This window comes from Brachyistius frenatus, unplaced genomic scaffold (assembly GCF_029030835.1).
Source record: "Brachyistius frenatus isolate BFR_SWC_R1_liver_20210118 unplaced genomic scaffold, ASM2903083v1 Contig_85, whole genome shotgun sequence".
NCBI lineage: Eukaryota > Metazoa > Chordata > Actinopteri > Embiotocidae > Brachyistius > Brachyistius frenatus.
In genome coordinates, this window is record NW_027210684.1 from 733311 (window position 1) to 751153 (window position 17843).

The window sequence follows — 17843 nt, forward strand, 5'->3', positions numbered from 1 at the left end:
CAATGCTTTAATAACATGCCCATCCCAACAACGGTAACATGGTGTTCCAAAGCATCATTGTGATTAGTTTCGAAAATTCACACAAACTACTAAACCATTTGACAAATTGTTTTTGGACAGTTTTTTTTTTTTTTTTTTGAAGAGATTGATTTTGTGTGATGATGTTAATGTAACTCAGCAAAAAGACTGTTAACTGGGCTCCGTCCCTAGTTCAAATAGCAATCTGAAGTAACAAAATAATATGTTGTAACTTGTTAGTTGAATCTGACTAGAGAGAACATGATAGAGCTTTCCATTGTTTATTGATTCTACATAGCTCTGGATAACATTTTTGGCTATAGCAGCACTTGCTAGCCTTTCTGTGGGCAAATATTTTTGTTTCAAACAGCTACATAACTGTACCATAACTGTAGTGTTATAACAACATTTGACTTTTGGAGATGTTGGTAGCTTGCTGTTACAACTGTTTGAGCCTTTAAACAGAGTTAAGCTAACTGCATCTTGATTTTAGCTCCACAGATCTAAGTACACTTAATGCAGAGATCTATCTGTTAATCTTCTCATTTCAATCTTAGAAAAAGCAAATAAGTGTATTTCCCATAATATTGGTTGATAAAGAAATAGGGCAGTTGCCTAAATAAATAGCATAGTACAGTTTTATCCTCCAAGACAGGAGTCCTCATTCACAACTCAAAAAAGGTTGTGTGATTTATATGCAATGTGAGGTGTGGAAACAACAGACCAAACTACACTCAAAATGCTGTAAAAAAAAAACCACGAGCAGTAAACAGTTTATTGGTACACCTAGCTATTAGCTAATGGAGCCTCATAAAGTGCAACTGAGTCATATTTATAAAGCTAAATACATCTTATAACAAAGATTAAAGCAAAATGTGTCTTAATGATTCTTATCAACGATGATATAAATAAGGATTAATGCATTTTTACATCATTTTTCCCGTGCCATGACACCACCATGTTTTACAGTGAAATAGTCATGAACTTAACAGAAGTCTGGTTTAGAGAGGCACGTATCCTGAACCTGATGAACTGAGAGGAGAGAGGCGGGAAGAAAATGAGAGGAGGGCAGAGAGAGCGAGAGAGCAAATGGGATGGGGTTTACAGCGCTGCACCACTGCACACACACACATAAACATACATACAAACACACACATAAGCACGAACACACAGATCCTGCCTATAAAGGTAAACACTTCAGCTTAAATGATCTACTTTCTCCATCCTATAACAGGTTTCACAACAGGCTGCCTGGGAATTCATCCATCTTTGTTAAAGCAGACAGCTTCCTTGTAACTAGCTGTAATTGCCAGCTACACACACACACACACGCACACACACACACACACACACACACACACACACACACACACACACACACACACACACACACACACACACACACACACACACACACACACACACACACACACACAACTGGCAGCAAAAGCCTTAAAAAACAACATCTGGAGTTGGTCGTCTACCTTCCTACTGGATAAAAGGAAAAGAGACCAGCAACACAGCAGAAGCTGGTCACAACCACGACCAGACCATGATGTTTGGCCACAGATTGCTTGGAACCGCTGAAAACTAACATCCCAGTATACAAATGGGGTTAATCATTGAATGGAAGGAAGAGAAGGAGGAAGATGATGATGAAGAAGGTGGGATGGCCTGCAGGTGACATTTAAGGAAAACTGCCTTGCGTGATTGAAAAAGGGGAACAGCCCTCCAATCTCTGTGTGACTGCTCTCACTTTGTTTGATATGTATGCTGCAGAGCTGCATTTGCGTCATAGCGGTGTAATTCGTATCTTCAGATGGGCGATAAATTGTTTTATAATTTGATAGAAATGAATCCGACCAAACTGAAAGCAGTTAGCGTGAGATCTTTGCACGCCAAGCGCAAATTAAGCCAAATACATCCATTAAAGAATGAGGCACCTGGGACAAAGGCGGATGCAACAAGTAATACCACAACAGAAGTGCTTAAGTAAAGACTGCATGCCTGTCATACATTGTAAACAACTGCATAGTTACAGAACAAAAACGTGCATGTCCACATATCAGCCCTTGACAGTATATGTGGTTTGTATAGGGATTTTTGGCTTGTATCAAACTTCTTCCTTTCCTTCCTTTTGATCTGTGTTTCCCCTCTCAATTTGTCTCAACTGAACTCCCCTCTCTTGTGAACAATTCAAACTGACAACATTTTAAGTGCTTCTGGCGTGTTTGGGCTGTCCGTCAGGTGTTTGTCTTACACAACCGACGTGCTTCTATGTCTACGAATGTGTCAGTTCACACAACTTCCTCCAAATTTTTACTTCCTTGCGTGCTAAGTGGAGCGCAAATCCGATAACGTGTCATTCAAATCACGCGAATCCTCCACTCTCTGTGATCTTGTTAAAAAAAATCTACAATAATCCATCAAGGCCCACAGTTTCTCTATGAACCTTTTAATTTAAGTGAGGTCTCAGGAACAGTGGCTGATTTCTGCCAGTTCAAACTAGTTTTGTTTTTTAATCTGACTGGTAGTTTGGTGTTTTTCCTCATGTTGGACAGTGGAGATCACGTCAAAGACCAGCTGCTGTCCTTTTCAGCACCAGAGGAGCTGTGCTGACAAAAGGGAATGTGGTTGTTTAGACAGTGATGAATTTCAAAGAGGACAGAGTCAATATAATACTTAGCCTGCTTCAGCAGTGCTTACAAATGTTTATTCTTTGACAACTGACTTCTTTTTTCACTGTCTGGTAATTAAGGACTGATTAAGTGAATAAACTCTATTTGATTTGCATTTACAGTGCATCCGGAAAGTATTCACAGCGCTTCACTTTTTCCACATTTTGTTATGTTACAGCCTTATTCCAAAATGGATTAAATTCATTTAATAAAATAATTATAAGGCTCTTCTACACTTTTCAAAGGATTTTCTGAACTGAATGGATCGAATTCTGATGATGGAAATAGTCATTTAAGTTTTTTGACATTCTAAAAAAAAAAAAAGACCGTTTTACAGTTATTTTCCAATGTGTGTGGGAGAAAAATGCTGTTTAAAGCTACTTTTGAAATGTAATAGGTTAGAGATTGCCAGTTACTGTGTTAAAAATCAAATAAGTAAGTAAGTAAAAGGCAGTACCTATTTTAATAGTTCATCAAAGTAACTTATTCCCTTTGATTACTTTTCTGACAAATGTTTTAAACTGGGTCAAAAATCTCAAAAATCCAAAACATAAATGTAAACTAGACGGAGTGAACTTCGCAACAGAACTCAACACTGATTACGGTAAAACAATGTTTTAAAGGTTCTTCTATATAACTTGATTTGAGATTGAAATCTTTTGATTTTCAGGCAAAACTACCAAAACAAATCACAAGTATGTAGATCACAACTGACTGCAGGTAAGAACAAATATTCCCAGAACCTCAAACCAAATCTAGATTCTGGTCAAGTCCACGCTGAGTGAAGATGGAACTATCAATAGGACCAAGTACCGGTCACAGGTTTTTTTGTTTTTTTTGTAGTTTTTTTGTACACTTGTGCCTGAATGACTCTTTTCCAATACCTGGCCAACATATTTAGTGTGGCTGCTTATGACAATGCACATTAATTTGATTGGCAGATGCGAGGTGGTATAAATGTACCGATAGAGCCAATCAAAAACAAGTTCATACTACCTAATGAATGGAGCCTGTCAATGGAAACAGAAGGTATTCCTGCAAAGATACAAGGTAACAGACTAAATATGAAATTCTACAAAGAAGCTTTTTCCCAAATAGAATATATTGTAATCACCAACATTTTGAAGAGTAACTGTGATTTAATTATGTATTTATTCTCAGTAACTGATCACAATTAAAAGTTTTTGGTAATCTCATAACATGTGACACGTGTGTAACACTGGAGAAAAATTACATCATATCCCTTCATCCACCAAATGCAGTGTGAGAAAAATAATTTGAATGATTCTCTGTATTTTCAGTCTGTTCTATGAACATTTTCAAACTTTACTTTGCTCCTCAGTGAAAATACTAGATTAAATCCAGCAACAAAAAGCATGCAGTGAAGTATCTCACCATTCTCACACATTGTGATTGTAAAGTCAAGCTGTCTTGATGAATGGACAATGGTGGACACTTCATTCTGCAGCAGTCAGGGCTCAGTTGCTTGAATCCATTCATACTGTAGCAAATAACACTTAAGATGAAATCAGTGAAGGGCCTACCTATGCAGAGCATAAACACACAGTGCACTCTGCTGTTCATCTGCATATACTGTAAGGCAGGTGTTTGAAAAAAAAAAAAATGCCAGAGAAGGTTGTGCATGGTATCTAAGAATAACAAATCCACATGGGCAATGCTATTAGCTGAATTAAAGTACCTGAATGAAGTACATGATCACATGTCAGAGAGATTTGTTTATCAGTGCAGCCTCTGACAATTCAAATTATAATCTTCTTTATGATGATGCTCAAAGAGGGCCATCTGCTTTTTAATAGAGGTTTGATCAAAAGTCTGTGACAGGTGTATCTAATAGGAAAAAAGTATAAAAAAAAAAAGAAGTGCATTTGTGTCTTTGAATGTATTCGGTTGTTTGTTCCCAGCAGACAAATTAATACTCTGGAGGGAGAGCATTCCTCGAAGATGAGGTTTTGTTTCTTTCACCACAGGGAGACACTAAACTCCTAAATACACCTTCTGTGGGAATACAAACAATTACAAGCAAACAGTTCAGGTTGTCTTTTAATTGAATCTTAAGTTGAAACTGTAAACTGGTTGTATTGTTTCATATAGCATAATCTATGATTGTTTAGCTACAGCTTTTGCTAATTATAAAATCAACCTTTACATCTCTGGCTCTGCAGTTGAGCAAAGGAATAGCTGTTAGTCCTCTCTGAAGACGACACCAGGGGAGCTAAAGAAAAGTAAGAGGTTTTTCAATATAAGTTATTTTCATAAGATCTCAGCTCCTTGATGTAGAATGCAGAATGCAGACATGTTGATTTACTTGTTACCTCAGCAAGTAAAGAAACTGAGCTATTGTTATTATACCTCCATCTTTTATCTATATTAGGGGGGTTGAAGTTTCTTTCAGCTGACTTTGAGTGCTGGACTTGTCATCCTGGACATGTCACATACAGACAAACATTCATTCACACCCACAGTCTATTTAGAATCACCAATCAACCTCACATGCATGTCTTTGGACTGTGGTAGGAAGCCAACGTACTGGCAGAAAACTCATACAGGCACAGGGAAAACATGACCCCTATCTGTTAATGGCTTGAACATCCATCCGTCCATTATCTATACCCCCTTTATCCTGACCAGAGTTACAGGGGAGCTGGACCCTATCCCAGCTAACTTTCTGGGAAAACTCTGGGTTCACCATGGACAAATCACCAATATATTACAGTGCCAACACAGAAAGACAAACAGAAACAGACATGCATGCTCTCATTCACACCTACGGGCAATCCAGAATCATCAATTAACCTGAGATCCATATTTTGCAAAGGTGGGAGGAAGCCGGAGCACCTGGACAGAACCCACACAGGCACAGTGAGAACATACAAACTCCACACAGAAAGGCCCCAGTTTCTCAACTGACCCTGAACCCTGAACCTTCCTGCTGTGAGGCGACAGTGCTAACCACTGCACCACCATGCCGTCACGAACATGAGCCTCCATGGATACCCTGGGTGCTGTTCTCTGAATCATGTTGGAAAAGGTGAAAAAAAACTGTCTGGGCTGCCATCTTAAAATCAAGAGGCATTTTGTTATCGAACTGCAAGGCACTCATGGATAAACCAACACCATGTTAGACCATGACGTGTTTTAAAAGTGGACGTGGCAACAAGGTTTGATGATTCACTTTGCAGTTAACATCTGACCTGAAGAGAAATGCACTGACCTGATCATCTGCTGTGGTAAGTTTGGTTGAATGATTACGGAAACAAACCTTAACGTATAGTGAGGGTGAACTGGGCTCCTTTCCAGAAGATCCTAATGTCCTACATTGATGAAAGACATGCAGTAATTGGGTGGAGAAAGGGTCAGCTCCTTGAAGTCGAAGGCCGAAGTACTCAATGAAATAGAAGACTGCCACCTCAGACATCAAACTTCTGCTCCAATAAGAATATTTTCTGCTCAAAGTAGTAAGATGCTGTCAGAAGAATGACCAGCAGGTTATTGCAACATCCAGAGTCATGCAGACATTGTATAAACTTATTTCTAAAACGGCTGTGTCTTTCTCTTACAAGGTTGTGACTGTTTAAATGAGAATGCAGGTATAAGCATGAGCATTCGGTTTGTTTTGCAGAGTGCCTTGACTCATCCTCAGGGACAGGATGAGGAGCGTAGAGTCGGGGCATCGCTCGGCTGGATCGGTTTCACTCTGGGGGAGCGAGAGTACCGTAAATACGTACTATCAGTAGCCAGTAGAGGTAATTAAGGGTTCAAGTGGAAGTATGGATGCATCCCGCCAGGAGACCTGAGAACAAACCCAGATCATCTACGAGGGATTCAGGATTTAGCAGGTAGAGCAGGAATGTTATACGCCTCTGGGCTGCTGCTTTCTCCAACACCTGGTGGCTGGATGGTTGGTGGGGTTCAAATCTTTACCTACTGCGTGTGTGTAAATTACATGTTTGCAATAATAGCACACACTTTACTCCCAGCTACATAGAAATTAAAAGACTGGCTTCTGATTGCTCAAGATGACACAGTGCTGCGTTCGGTGCAGTAAAGAGAAAGCAGGTGGGAAAGGCCAAGCAGTGGCAGCTCACAGGAAGTGACTGGTGCTACGAGGAGGCTCGGTCTGGCTCGGAGTGAGGCGCACATGTTCCGGTCACCCCGGTTGTCTGTGCATTTGAGTGTGATGTAAATAGGTGAGTAATGTGTTTATTGATTGGATCCCGAGTTCCACTGACCCTTCAGCAAACCTTGCCCTCGTTGGGTGATCAAAGCCATTACATCATCGGGCTGCTCCCTGCTAAGGGGATGTTTGTTTTCACAGCGAGGCTGGCCCAGCCAAGTAGTGCCCTGACTTAAAGCAGACTTCCTATCCGTGAAGCGTCCACACATCTGCTCGGGACCATGCATATGCGTGAGTGTATGTGTGCGCTTCCACTATGATCTCACCTTGTGTGCCTGAAGCTTGTTAAGAGGGAGATTACTGCACAAACAAGCCGTTGTCAGCTCCAGATCTCGCCGAGCCCTGGATGCTATGATCATCAGCTGTATGTATGTGGACTTATCTAACATTATATAACCACAAACAAGGAAAAAAAATAGACAAATGCAACCGTGCAGCTGTCAGCGAGTATGTGCTCTGTGTATACACAACACAGCTTTAAGGATGTTTGGTGGGAACATCTGTTTCTGATGAGCCTTAAGAGAAAGTAAAGGGAAGATATTTGGTCTTTTTATTTTTTGTTTTTTCTTACGCAGATGATCAGTAGTGTCTGTTCAGATCTTTTTCCCGTAAAAGGATGCTCTGTTTTCACCGTCCTTCTGGAATGTATCATGCAAGCCATTTGGGGGATTAACTTCGGAGAAGAAACACTATTTCAGAAAAGGAAGTAGCATCAAACACTTTCGAAGATTAGCAGTACCAGTCTGAAAACAAATGATTTGTATAGTGTTAACATGCCAATCCTACTGTGAACAAATGATTATTGCTTGATGAAAAGACACCCTTTTTTCCAGTAGTGGTATGTTGCAACTTTTCTCTTTACTCCTTTTACCACCCAGAAATATGATGTGGGTGGCAAAGGAGTGGAAAAAGATACACAGAGGTAAAAAAAAAAAAAAAAAAAAAAAACAGAGGCTACCTCTGGATGTAATAGAACTAATATCTACTCATCCATTATACTTTCACAATCCCACATTTTATTGTCTCAGTTTTAGGAGAAAAAGTTGGATATTAAAATTGGGGGAGTAAGAGAAAGAGGATACTATAAAAAAAAAAAAAAAAAAATAACAAAACACTGAAACATAGCAGAGTCATTTGTCTTCAGAAGGTTGATGGTGTTCATTTAAGTTACATAGTATTAAAATCTCGAGGCTCATTTCCTTCACTGGAACCATATGAGCCGGCAAGACATTTATTTATTAAAGTATGTTCAGCTGATATATATCCGTGAACGTAGAAAACAAGTCCATATGTTCTTCTTGATGGATTTTCCTAGTCATTTATCTAGAACGGGGATCCCACTTGATCCACATTACCACATTACGCAGTTACATCAGTGCCTTTTAAAGTATCATTAAAGATGGTGAAAAGATACTGCAATGCATCCATCATAACTCTGAATTTATTACGCTCTAAAACCTAATGTTGTAAATATAGCCTGCACACATGGAGCCGGGGGTTTCACTATTCCTTTGTTACAAGAATTTGTAATGAAATACTACTTTAATGGCTCCTACTAAGCACGATATATTATGATTTCAACAAGATATGATTGTCAAAAACTTGTTTTGACTGAAACCTGGCTTTGTGTTCTGCAGCTTTTTTATCTAACAAATGCAGTTTGACCCATGTTTTACCCTGTTTTGATGCCTGTTGGAAAAAAAAAAAAAAAAAGAATATAAAGGAAAAGAGGATGAAGAGTAAATGAAAACAAGAAAAATGAGGGAAAAGAAGAACATGTGGTTAAAAAAAAGAGAGCGGAGACCAGAGAAGGGGCCTCTACTCTCCTGGTAGCCTAGAAGAAAAGAGCATAAGCAAAGAAAGCGAGGATGAGGAAAAAAAACGAGGTGGTCAGAGAAAGATTAAAAGAGAAGAGATATGAATTTTAGCAGGGGGGGAAGCAATGGGAGAAGAGGAACAAGAGATGAGAGGAAACATGAGGGAGTGGTGAAGGAAAAGCAACAAGAGGAGAAGATAGGCAGCCAAGAGGAAATTAGTGGAGAATTGAACATCAGCTCATGTAAGATTGATTCTCCGAGATGACAGAAAACTGACAGCTGAAATCAAAACCAGACGGTGCAGTGGGCTCTCCAGATCTTTCCATCTTTTTCAACCCCACTCCTGTCTTCGCTTTTCCCTTCCTCCGTCCCCCTCTCCTCTGCTCTCCTTGGTGGTCCTTTTTCTTCCTTTCTCTCGTCTCCTCAACGTCTGACTCAACACAACATCCAACCTTTGCCAATGTGTATGCATCGGGCTGTGCTCTCCCGAGTAATCAATCATCCACTAAAGACGAGATGCATAGGTGGTAAGCTGCGATAAAACCCTCCCACATAATGTGTGTGTTTTTCTATCCTTTCTTAATGCAGCTGAGCCACACCAACCAGAGCCGGATAGCTTTCACTCAGTGTAATTAGAGCTGCGCTGGGTAATTTCACACATCGGAGAGTCCAAATGGCAGCGAGAAGGAGCTGTTAAAAGTTTTGACAACTTCAATAGCGAGAAGTTATGGAATGTGATCTCAGTAAACTGTGTAATCCTCTGACCTATATGTTATCTTTTTGGTGTTTAGTGGGTGTGAAGGAGGTGATGGGGTTCAGATATATGAGGGAGTCTAACTTTCTCTGGATGAATCGCTCCTCTGCTCGATTTGTGTTTTGCTCCTGAGATTTAATGTGTGTTTTCAAGTGGGTGGAAATGTTTGGATAGCCCAAAGCAAACTTTTATTTTCAAAAACGGGGCACATGTATCTCCTGATCAAACTCTGTCAGTGTCAGGGAGGATTTACCCTTTTTTTTTTTTTTTACATTTTGAAGCTTTACTTTGTGATATGGGAAAACTATATTTTACACTACTGCTTGCCAAAATGAATGACAAACCTTGAACAATAACTAACCTGATAATAACAGCAAAAGAAAACAAACAGTAACTCATGGCTTAGTCACTGATGCTAAAAGTTGTTTTTAAGAATTGTTTTACTGCCCTGTGGCCCAAAAAAATAAAACTATGGTTAATAAAGCACATTAGCACATAAATGAAACAGCTTTTTGAGTTCGGTTCATATTCTGCACTGACAAACTTTTACCTTCTCGACCAAACTTTACTTTTTCACTATAAGTTGTCAAGCTAACTGCACATAATCAAATTGAAACCCTTTCAAACTTAAAGCTGCACCTATCAATATGTCTATATGTGTAACCAGCACCTATATGTAGGAAGGAGCTGCTTGTTGCTACTTCATGCTAATTTTTTTGATATACCAGACATTTGGTGGAGACAAAAACAGAGCTAAAAGCACAGTGAATAAGAAACAAAACTTTTCCAAATGAATACCGATGTTTCTCAAATAAATAAACACATTTGCACTTTTGTCACAACAAGTTAATGATGATATTAAGTTGTACATTATATTTTTTGAGGGTCATCTCATTGTGTCGCCATTAAATATTTAAATTCATCATTTAAATATATGTGGAGACAAAGCATAATATATATATATATATATGCACATATATAAACACATTTATATATATATATAAATGTGTGCACAACAACAAATATCTGTGTCTAGTCACGAAGCCAAAACAGCAGCACTGCATTTAAACAGTCTTGAACTAATATGGAGGTCTTACTTACAGTGTTGGATGGATGTAATATATTACCAGAGTGTGCTGCACCAGAAAGGTCTTTTGTCTTGATGCTAATCTCTCAGTTCTCAATACTGCAGGCACAGTCCAGCATTGTAAAATAGAAGAGACTGACTGTGTCCTTCGCTGTTTTATAACCTACTGTCCTAATGTCTTAAATAAATATGTGCCAGTACCAAAATGTACCCAGATATCTACCCTCTAAATCATTTAGATACAGATACAGTGTTTATTAATAGGTCATGGGTATCTGAAAATGAGAGAATTTCACATAACTGCTGACCAAAAAATAAAACTTATAAAGCCAAAAATTAGTAGAAAACACCCTAAGGCAGACATTAAAATGCGTATTACACATAAAAGATACTCTCAAAGACTGCTCAAGTAGCATAACTGGAGTAGTTGTAAGCTCAGCTATTTCAGCTGTGCAGTGTCATGCATTTCTGAAAGCACAGACTGAACAAAATGGGGCTTCAGGCAACAAACAAGCAAAGAGTGATACATTAATTTTCTGCTTAAATTTTTGCTCTGATAGATAGTACCTCCTGGGCAAATGGTGTGTTGGAGAGGGTGTGTCAGAGCAATTCATGTAGAGACTGGAGTTTGTTATTCCATGACATAGCATCATATTTATGTCATCCTTTAAGGGCCTTCAATAAGGCTCGTGATTAGCTATAGAATTCCCTGAAAAACAACAAAAACACAAACTTTAAGAAATTATCCCAGTGTGGAGCTTAAAGAGCTGAACGAATAGCAAAGCTATTTCCTTGTGTAAGAAAGGTATCTCTGTTAGTTTAATAAGGATGGCTGGCATCACACCGCGGAAACAAGCATTGTCCTATTTAAACAGCGCAACAGACCGACACAGTAAAGTGGAAATGCTCAGCATGACTGTAACAATCCAATCATGAGTGGCATATTTCTATTTCTGCGTTTCTTGCCTGCTAATTTCCTGCAAAGCGTTGCTATACGTTCCATGGTAGTCACAGTATACTGCTTAGCCTGCTTGTCTGATTGGAATATCAATATCTCCTCTATAACTCTGTATCAGCCACCAACTGATAACAACAAAGAGACATCAGCAAGTTGTTTCAGCAGAAATTACTTCATCTGTTAGATTGCAGCAGTTCCTGTTGCGTCACAAAGAAATTATGTTTCTTTGAATAAGTCTGATCATGATGAACTCCTTCCAGCAATTGTAAACTTTGATGTTGTACCAAAGTGCAATCCTGATGCCTGACAGATTGACTCCGTGGCCCCAATAGGAAGTTTGTTTGAACTTAAAGTCTAAGTAAACATTATATCAAGGCACCACAGCCCAGAATGTTCTCTCAATCACAGAAATGCATGCTGGATGCTCGAGCTTTTCATCTTCTGTGTTTATCGCTCTGACAGCGCAGATTAGGGGATGGGACAAACATTTGTTTTGTAAGGCTGTGGAACAGAGCAGTAATGGTGAGCTGACTCATGTGATTTGTTCGGAGGGCACAGGAAGAAATTATGTTCCAAAATTCCAAAACAGAAACTGAAAGGTCATACTTGCTATTAAAGTGATAGTTCATTGTTGCACGTCAAAACGCTCATTCAAGTTTTAGTGGTCCTCCTGTACACTCACTGTAAATTAGCACTGATGCTCTGCTGTCTGAGCACTTTCCATTTCTTTTACTCTAAATTCACAGTGAAGGAACAGAAGTAGAACGCAGGTTTACTGACCGTGAAGTTGGATCACCACCCCGGAAAAGTGGTCCCATGGCCTCAAATCTCCAGGGCCCCCAAAGCCCTGGGTTTCATGTAGCAGTTGGTTTGTCCTAATTGTAATTTTGTTTGGAAATACAATAATGTATTCAAGCACAGTGTCATATGACATGATGAGTTCCTGTAAGTCTTTGTTTTCTCCTTTAAATATGATCCTGATACACTGGAGAGATTCCCTATGTAAATGTTTTTAGGTTTTAAGATGATGCCATGATTATATTTCTGCATTCATTTGTTTTTAATCAAATTACAATGTTATGTCCTCTGATAAACCTACTCCATGGTGCAGGCAGTGAAACATTTTCTAAATCAAAAGAAAAATATAAAACTGACTGAATAACTGAAAACAATTTACAACATTGTATAAAATGGGGAAAACCCATCATCATTGATCAACAGCCTCGGAGCCACAACAAGCGCATTCCCTGGGCAGGAGAGAGGAGTCCACGAAGAGGCCTGCTATTTTGCGACACAATTTTTTTAACTCTAACCGTATAGGCACACAAAAATATCTTAGAAACATGCTCTATGAAACAACCCAGTGATTCTCAAACTGTTACACTGCTGGTAGTACTCGATCGTCCTCATAAATAGCCTTGTCTAACAATTGCATTCCAACTTGCCCAAGTCCAAAAAACTGTTATTTAATTTAATTTTAATTCAGACAATAGTTATTATATCGGCACATCACATTAAAGAGATTTAAAAATGTGTTGTTATACATTGAAATATTTTAGAAACATCTGCTGGCTACATAGGGGGACGTCACATCATGTTTTTACACAACGTAACGTTAAATTGTATCTGCAGTGGCAGTATGAAGAACATTTTTGGCCAAAAGTATGTTGACAAACAAACAAACAAAGAAACTTCACACCTGATCTCACTGATCTTATTCTATTACCATGGGTATTAATATACAGCTAAAACAGCGCTCTCTCTTCTGGGGAGGCTGTTTACAGTTTGTAATCTGGCTGCAGCGAAGGAACCAGTGTGTGCACAGAGGTTCATGTAGTGCTGCCTTTAATATAAACCAGCAGGAGGCACTCCTGCTTGAACTCTGCTTGGCACAGGTAAACCCACTACACTACTTCACTGTGGTTCACAACAGACTGCACTAAGGTAGATCCAGGTCATCCAGCTGCATAGTATGCATGTTGGAATTACCCATTTCCCCTCACTGCAGAGTTTTGGATGTTAAATATTCAGTGAGCAGGGTGGGCTGACAGCAGGGTGGTAGGAACGCATACCATATGTGAGTAGCCGGTTCAACCCCTGGCAGTAGCAGATAACATGTTGGGAAAAGTAAATTAAATGTTGTCTCACAATTCCACAACAGTCCCTGTCATTATCACTATATTCAAATATAGTGAACACCGAATTCCCATTACTAATGTTATGTTTCATCCCTCAACAGTAAAGTGTTTTTAATTCTCCAGCATCATCAGTCCAGATAAGTGCACCTCCAGTCTGTCTTGCTGTCAGACAAAATAAGCAGCTGCCACTGTATCTGCTGCCTGCTGACTTCTATGTTCTATATTTTAGATTATTGAGGCAGAGTGCAACACCATGACTGCCAGCTATCTCAGAGACACACAACTGTTTCCATACACTGAATATGATTTATTTTCCATAGCTTCATAGAATGTGTTTCAGCACAACCGACCTGGTATCAAGGCAAAGCAAGTAATACGCCATTCAGTCCACCACAACAAACTGTGTCAGTGACACGTTTTTCCTCACCTATGTGTGAAAAACCTTCATGGTTAGGTTTAAGTGGCAAAACTACTTGGTTCACGTTAGAAAAGGTTTCTTTACACAGTCGCTTCCTAAAAGACTCAAACCCTGGTCTCCTGGATGACAGCCGTGGGTCTGGTCCATCCAACTCACCCAACCTATGAGCTTAAGCCCTTTTGTACTCTAGTGGACTGATGGGTGTATTACATACAAATTCTGCAAACCAATATCATTGTTTATTATACTGTTTGTATGATTTATCAGACAAGATTCTCAAACATTGAAGCCTATTGAGCAAAAGACAGCTGAACCATCAAGTATGTTTTGAAGATACTGTGAAGCACAGAACATTCTGTGATGATGGCTCATCAGGATTCACTAATCTATGAAAACATACTGCAATATGAACGAGTAGGGGAGTCAATGACAAGAGCCTCTCCCTCCATAATTTATAATGTATCTGAGGAGCACAAAGTAGGCTGATGATGTTACATATTTTTCCTTCCTTATAGAGATAAATGAGTGGAAAATGTTTTTGAGTCTGAGGCAGAAGCCTTGGAAAACTGACTTCCATAAATAAATGGATTAATTATGGTACAACTTCAAGTAAATACAATCCCGTAGAGCTAAGATGAACCATTAGTGCTGAACCTATAGCTCGCATTCATCATAATACCACTAATAAAGAAAATGTGCTCGTGCTTTCCTCCACTGTATTGATTAATGATCCTCGCGGCTCAGACAAATACAGTTTATTCTCTCATTAAGCTACAACAAACTTTGGTACTCACAGGGAACTCTAACAGTCTCCATTATGGATTGGGTCATTACTGCTAAAATAAACTGCCCCTGTTTTGCCAGTTTCTACTCATATGGGGCCAGCCAAATAAGCTGTGCTCTCTGTTACGGACGACAGAGCTACACACACTCCTCCTGCTGCTCCTGTGGCCACTTGTGAATTTTGCCTTTTAATGAAAACATGAGGGAAAACATACCTTAATGGGTAAATCACAGAATCCATCTGGATTAAACAGTGAAATCCCTTTAAAGAGTTGATAAAAGCTGCTTGATAATAACTTGTACGGTAGAGTTTTAAACATGTTTGCTTTGATTTAAATCAAATGTGTTTATATGTTGTCAATTACTGTGAGATACTCATAGATTCAATCCGTTTTATCAAGCTGTCATCTGGCTAATTTATCATTTTCATCACAGCAAACTCCAAGACTCCTTTTGTGCCACACTGGAAACAATTACAGAAGTACATTCAATAATAATGTGTACAAAACTACAATCCCTACAGCTGCAGGAGTTTTTCTACAAAATCTACTTGCAGGCACAGGTGAATGACTTGAAATCAGCTAATAAACAAACTGGACATAAATACTTAAGTTATTCATTATTATTACTGGTGTACCCCATCTTGTGGTGGCCTTAAAAACTACAATTGAATTAGGTCTCAGAAATAGTTATCTTTAAACCGGGACAGAAGGCAGAAGTTGCAGAAGGAAACTGTATCTGTAAAGAATCAATGCTTTCAAAACTGCATAAAAAATATTTGTGTCAGATTTCAATTTAGGTATTTTTTCGTTTACATATTTACCTTGTTCTCATAGAGTACAGTATACTCCTGTGATAACCAATGAAATTTCACAAACGTCTGACGTTTAAGGCTTCTCCAATGACAACAGGATCATACCATGTGGTCTTTTGGTGTAAACTCTACACCTACTATTAATAAAATCCCTTGTCTTTAAACTCTGGACGGAGTTGTCTTCGTCTAGATGACATAAAACAAATCAGACTTTTGTGGCCACACAGTGCTGACAGATTGGCTTTTTGTCTGAGCCAGCATCAATAAAGAACAGCTGCCAACAGCTGCCCATACAAACCAAGGCCAGCTGACGTACTCATCGCCCTTCTCGAAGAGGTGCACATCCAAAACATCAACAGACCGTCTTGGTGGTTTGTTACCATTGGAGACACAGTAAACTACAGTTTGTTTGAAAGGACTGAATTACATTAATCCACCTGTGAGTGCAAGCAGGTGGATGTTAAAGCTTTGTATCCATAAAAGCACAATATCTTTGTGATATATCTATATATATAGATATCTATATCTTTCTGTTGTCTAAAGGGTTTTACCATCACTGATTGCCTGGCAACATTAATTCACGGTTTCCCAACTGCTGGGATTTGTTTATTATCAATGGTCAAACTTTTGACGTAGGCAGTTGTGGACCGACTTACCTGTCTCAACTTTGGAGTGGTCGGTCCTCTCTGTCACCTTCTCCTGGCTGATGAGGTAATCAACAATCCGCACACCGATTGGTGGCTCGGTGTGGTTCCACTCCATGATGACCAATGAGCTGCTGGGCTCGTAGGTGTAAGACAGTTTCAGCCTGGCAACAGAGTGACACAGATGTAAAACCACACCGCCGAGTGAAAGATGCTGTCAGCAAACTGGCCTCATTACTGTAATTGACAGCTAACATTATCCCTTCGTGTTCCGCAGAACTGCAAGCCAATGAAAACATATTCTGCAATGTCACAAACACTCCTGTCAACAGGAAATATAGTCATTTATCCCTTAATGTCTGACTGACTCGGGAGCAGTCGTCTGCAGCTTTGTGCCACTGAGAACCTTGTGTTCAGAGGTTTCCGTGCCAACCAATCAATAAGCAGCCGCACATTTAATTGATTAACACACCCATACCAGACAGGCAGGATAAACCACTGATCTCTGTAATGTTTGGTCGCAATAAAATACTGCAAACACATGGATCCTGATGGTTCATTACTAAGACAGCAATGAAGCAGGAGATAGATTTCTGCCAGTAAAATGATGGATAGTATTTACCACAAGCCGTCTGAGAAGGCTGAACCGAGAGAAGGTAATATCATTTTACTAACATGGGCTGAGAAAGTGGGGCGCAGGTGGGCAGTCCGTCTGTGCCGAAAGCGCTGGAGTCACATCGACACCAGTCATCGATAACGTCGCCTTTGCCTGAACACCACAGCATGCTCATCATGGCCTGCTGCAGAGACTGTGAGGGGAGACAGCGAGAGATAAGAGAACGGGCAAAAGCAAATATGAAAACTTGCAACTTTCTATTTGTGTTCTCATATTTTTCAATTTAAAAGTGCATGATCTTTCCTGAAATTCATTTCTCGTGTTTTTTTTAGATGATTTTTTGGGCCTTTTCATGTTTATTAGATAGATCGGTAAAAGTTCAGAGATGATAGGGAATCGGGTGGAGGGGATACAAAGTCTGATTACTTGTTTCATCAGATCTCCATGTGGTCAAGCCATGTTTCTCCAACATATATGTATGTTGGAGAAACATGACTTTAACATGGAGCTAGTTGCTGTTTCCTCTGTGGCAAAAATCATGAAGGGAAAATTCTAGAAAAAAAAAAAAGTGCATTGGAACTATGGATTGAAGAAGGATTTAATAATCAGACTTTTTTTGGTTATTTTCTCAGTTCTCTTCTATTTGAGGTCATTTTAATGATGATTGACAATCATGTATTTTGCTGGAATAGGGGGTCTTTCTTGATTGTCTTTAGAAGACATTGCTTCCTATAATAAAGATTTACTGGCTGCATTATTATATATTTAGTGAGTTGAGCATTTGATTGCACTTCATTGACTTAGAGAAGTGCTATCTCTGATTTATGTGTTAAATATTGTAAATACTTTCTTATGTATCCACATAATTGATTGCCTTGGCCTGGGATTCACACCTATGTTGTCTCAGGTGAAGTCTATATTTT

General features: G+C 39.2%; 1 protein-coding gene across 5 annotated transcripts in view; it reads right to left on the reverse strand.

Annotated features, from left to right (window-relative positions):
- The window catches only part of astn1 (astrotactin 1), a 399600-nt gene that overhangs the window by 30586 nt on the left and 351171 nt on the right, over window positions 1-17843 (reverse strand). For all 5 annotated transcript variants that reach the window (XM_069709823.1, XM_069709824.1, XM_069709822.1 and 2 more), the window contains 2 exons: window positions 16980-17113; window positions 16317-16468 (listed from right to left, as the gene is read on the reverse strand). In XM_069709823.1, the coding sequence (XP_069565924.1) occupies window positions 16317-16468; window positions 16980-17113 (286 nt within the window). The remainder of the gene's footprint in view (window positions 1-16316; window positions 16469-16979; window positions 17114-17843) is intronic.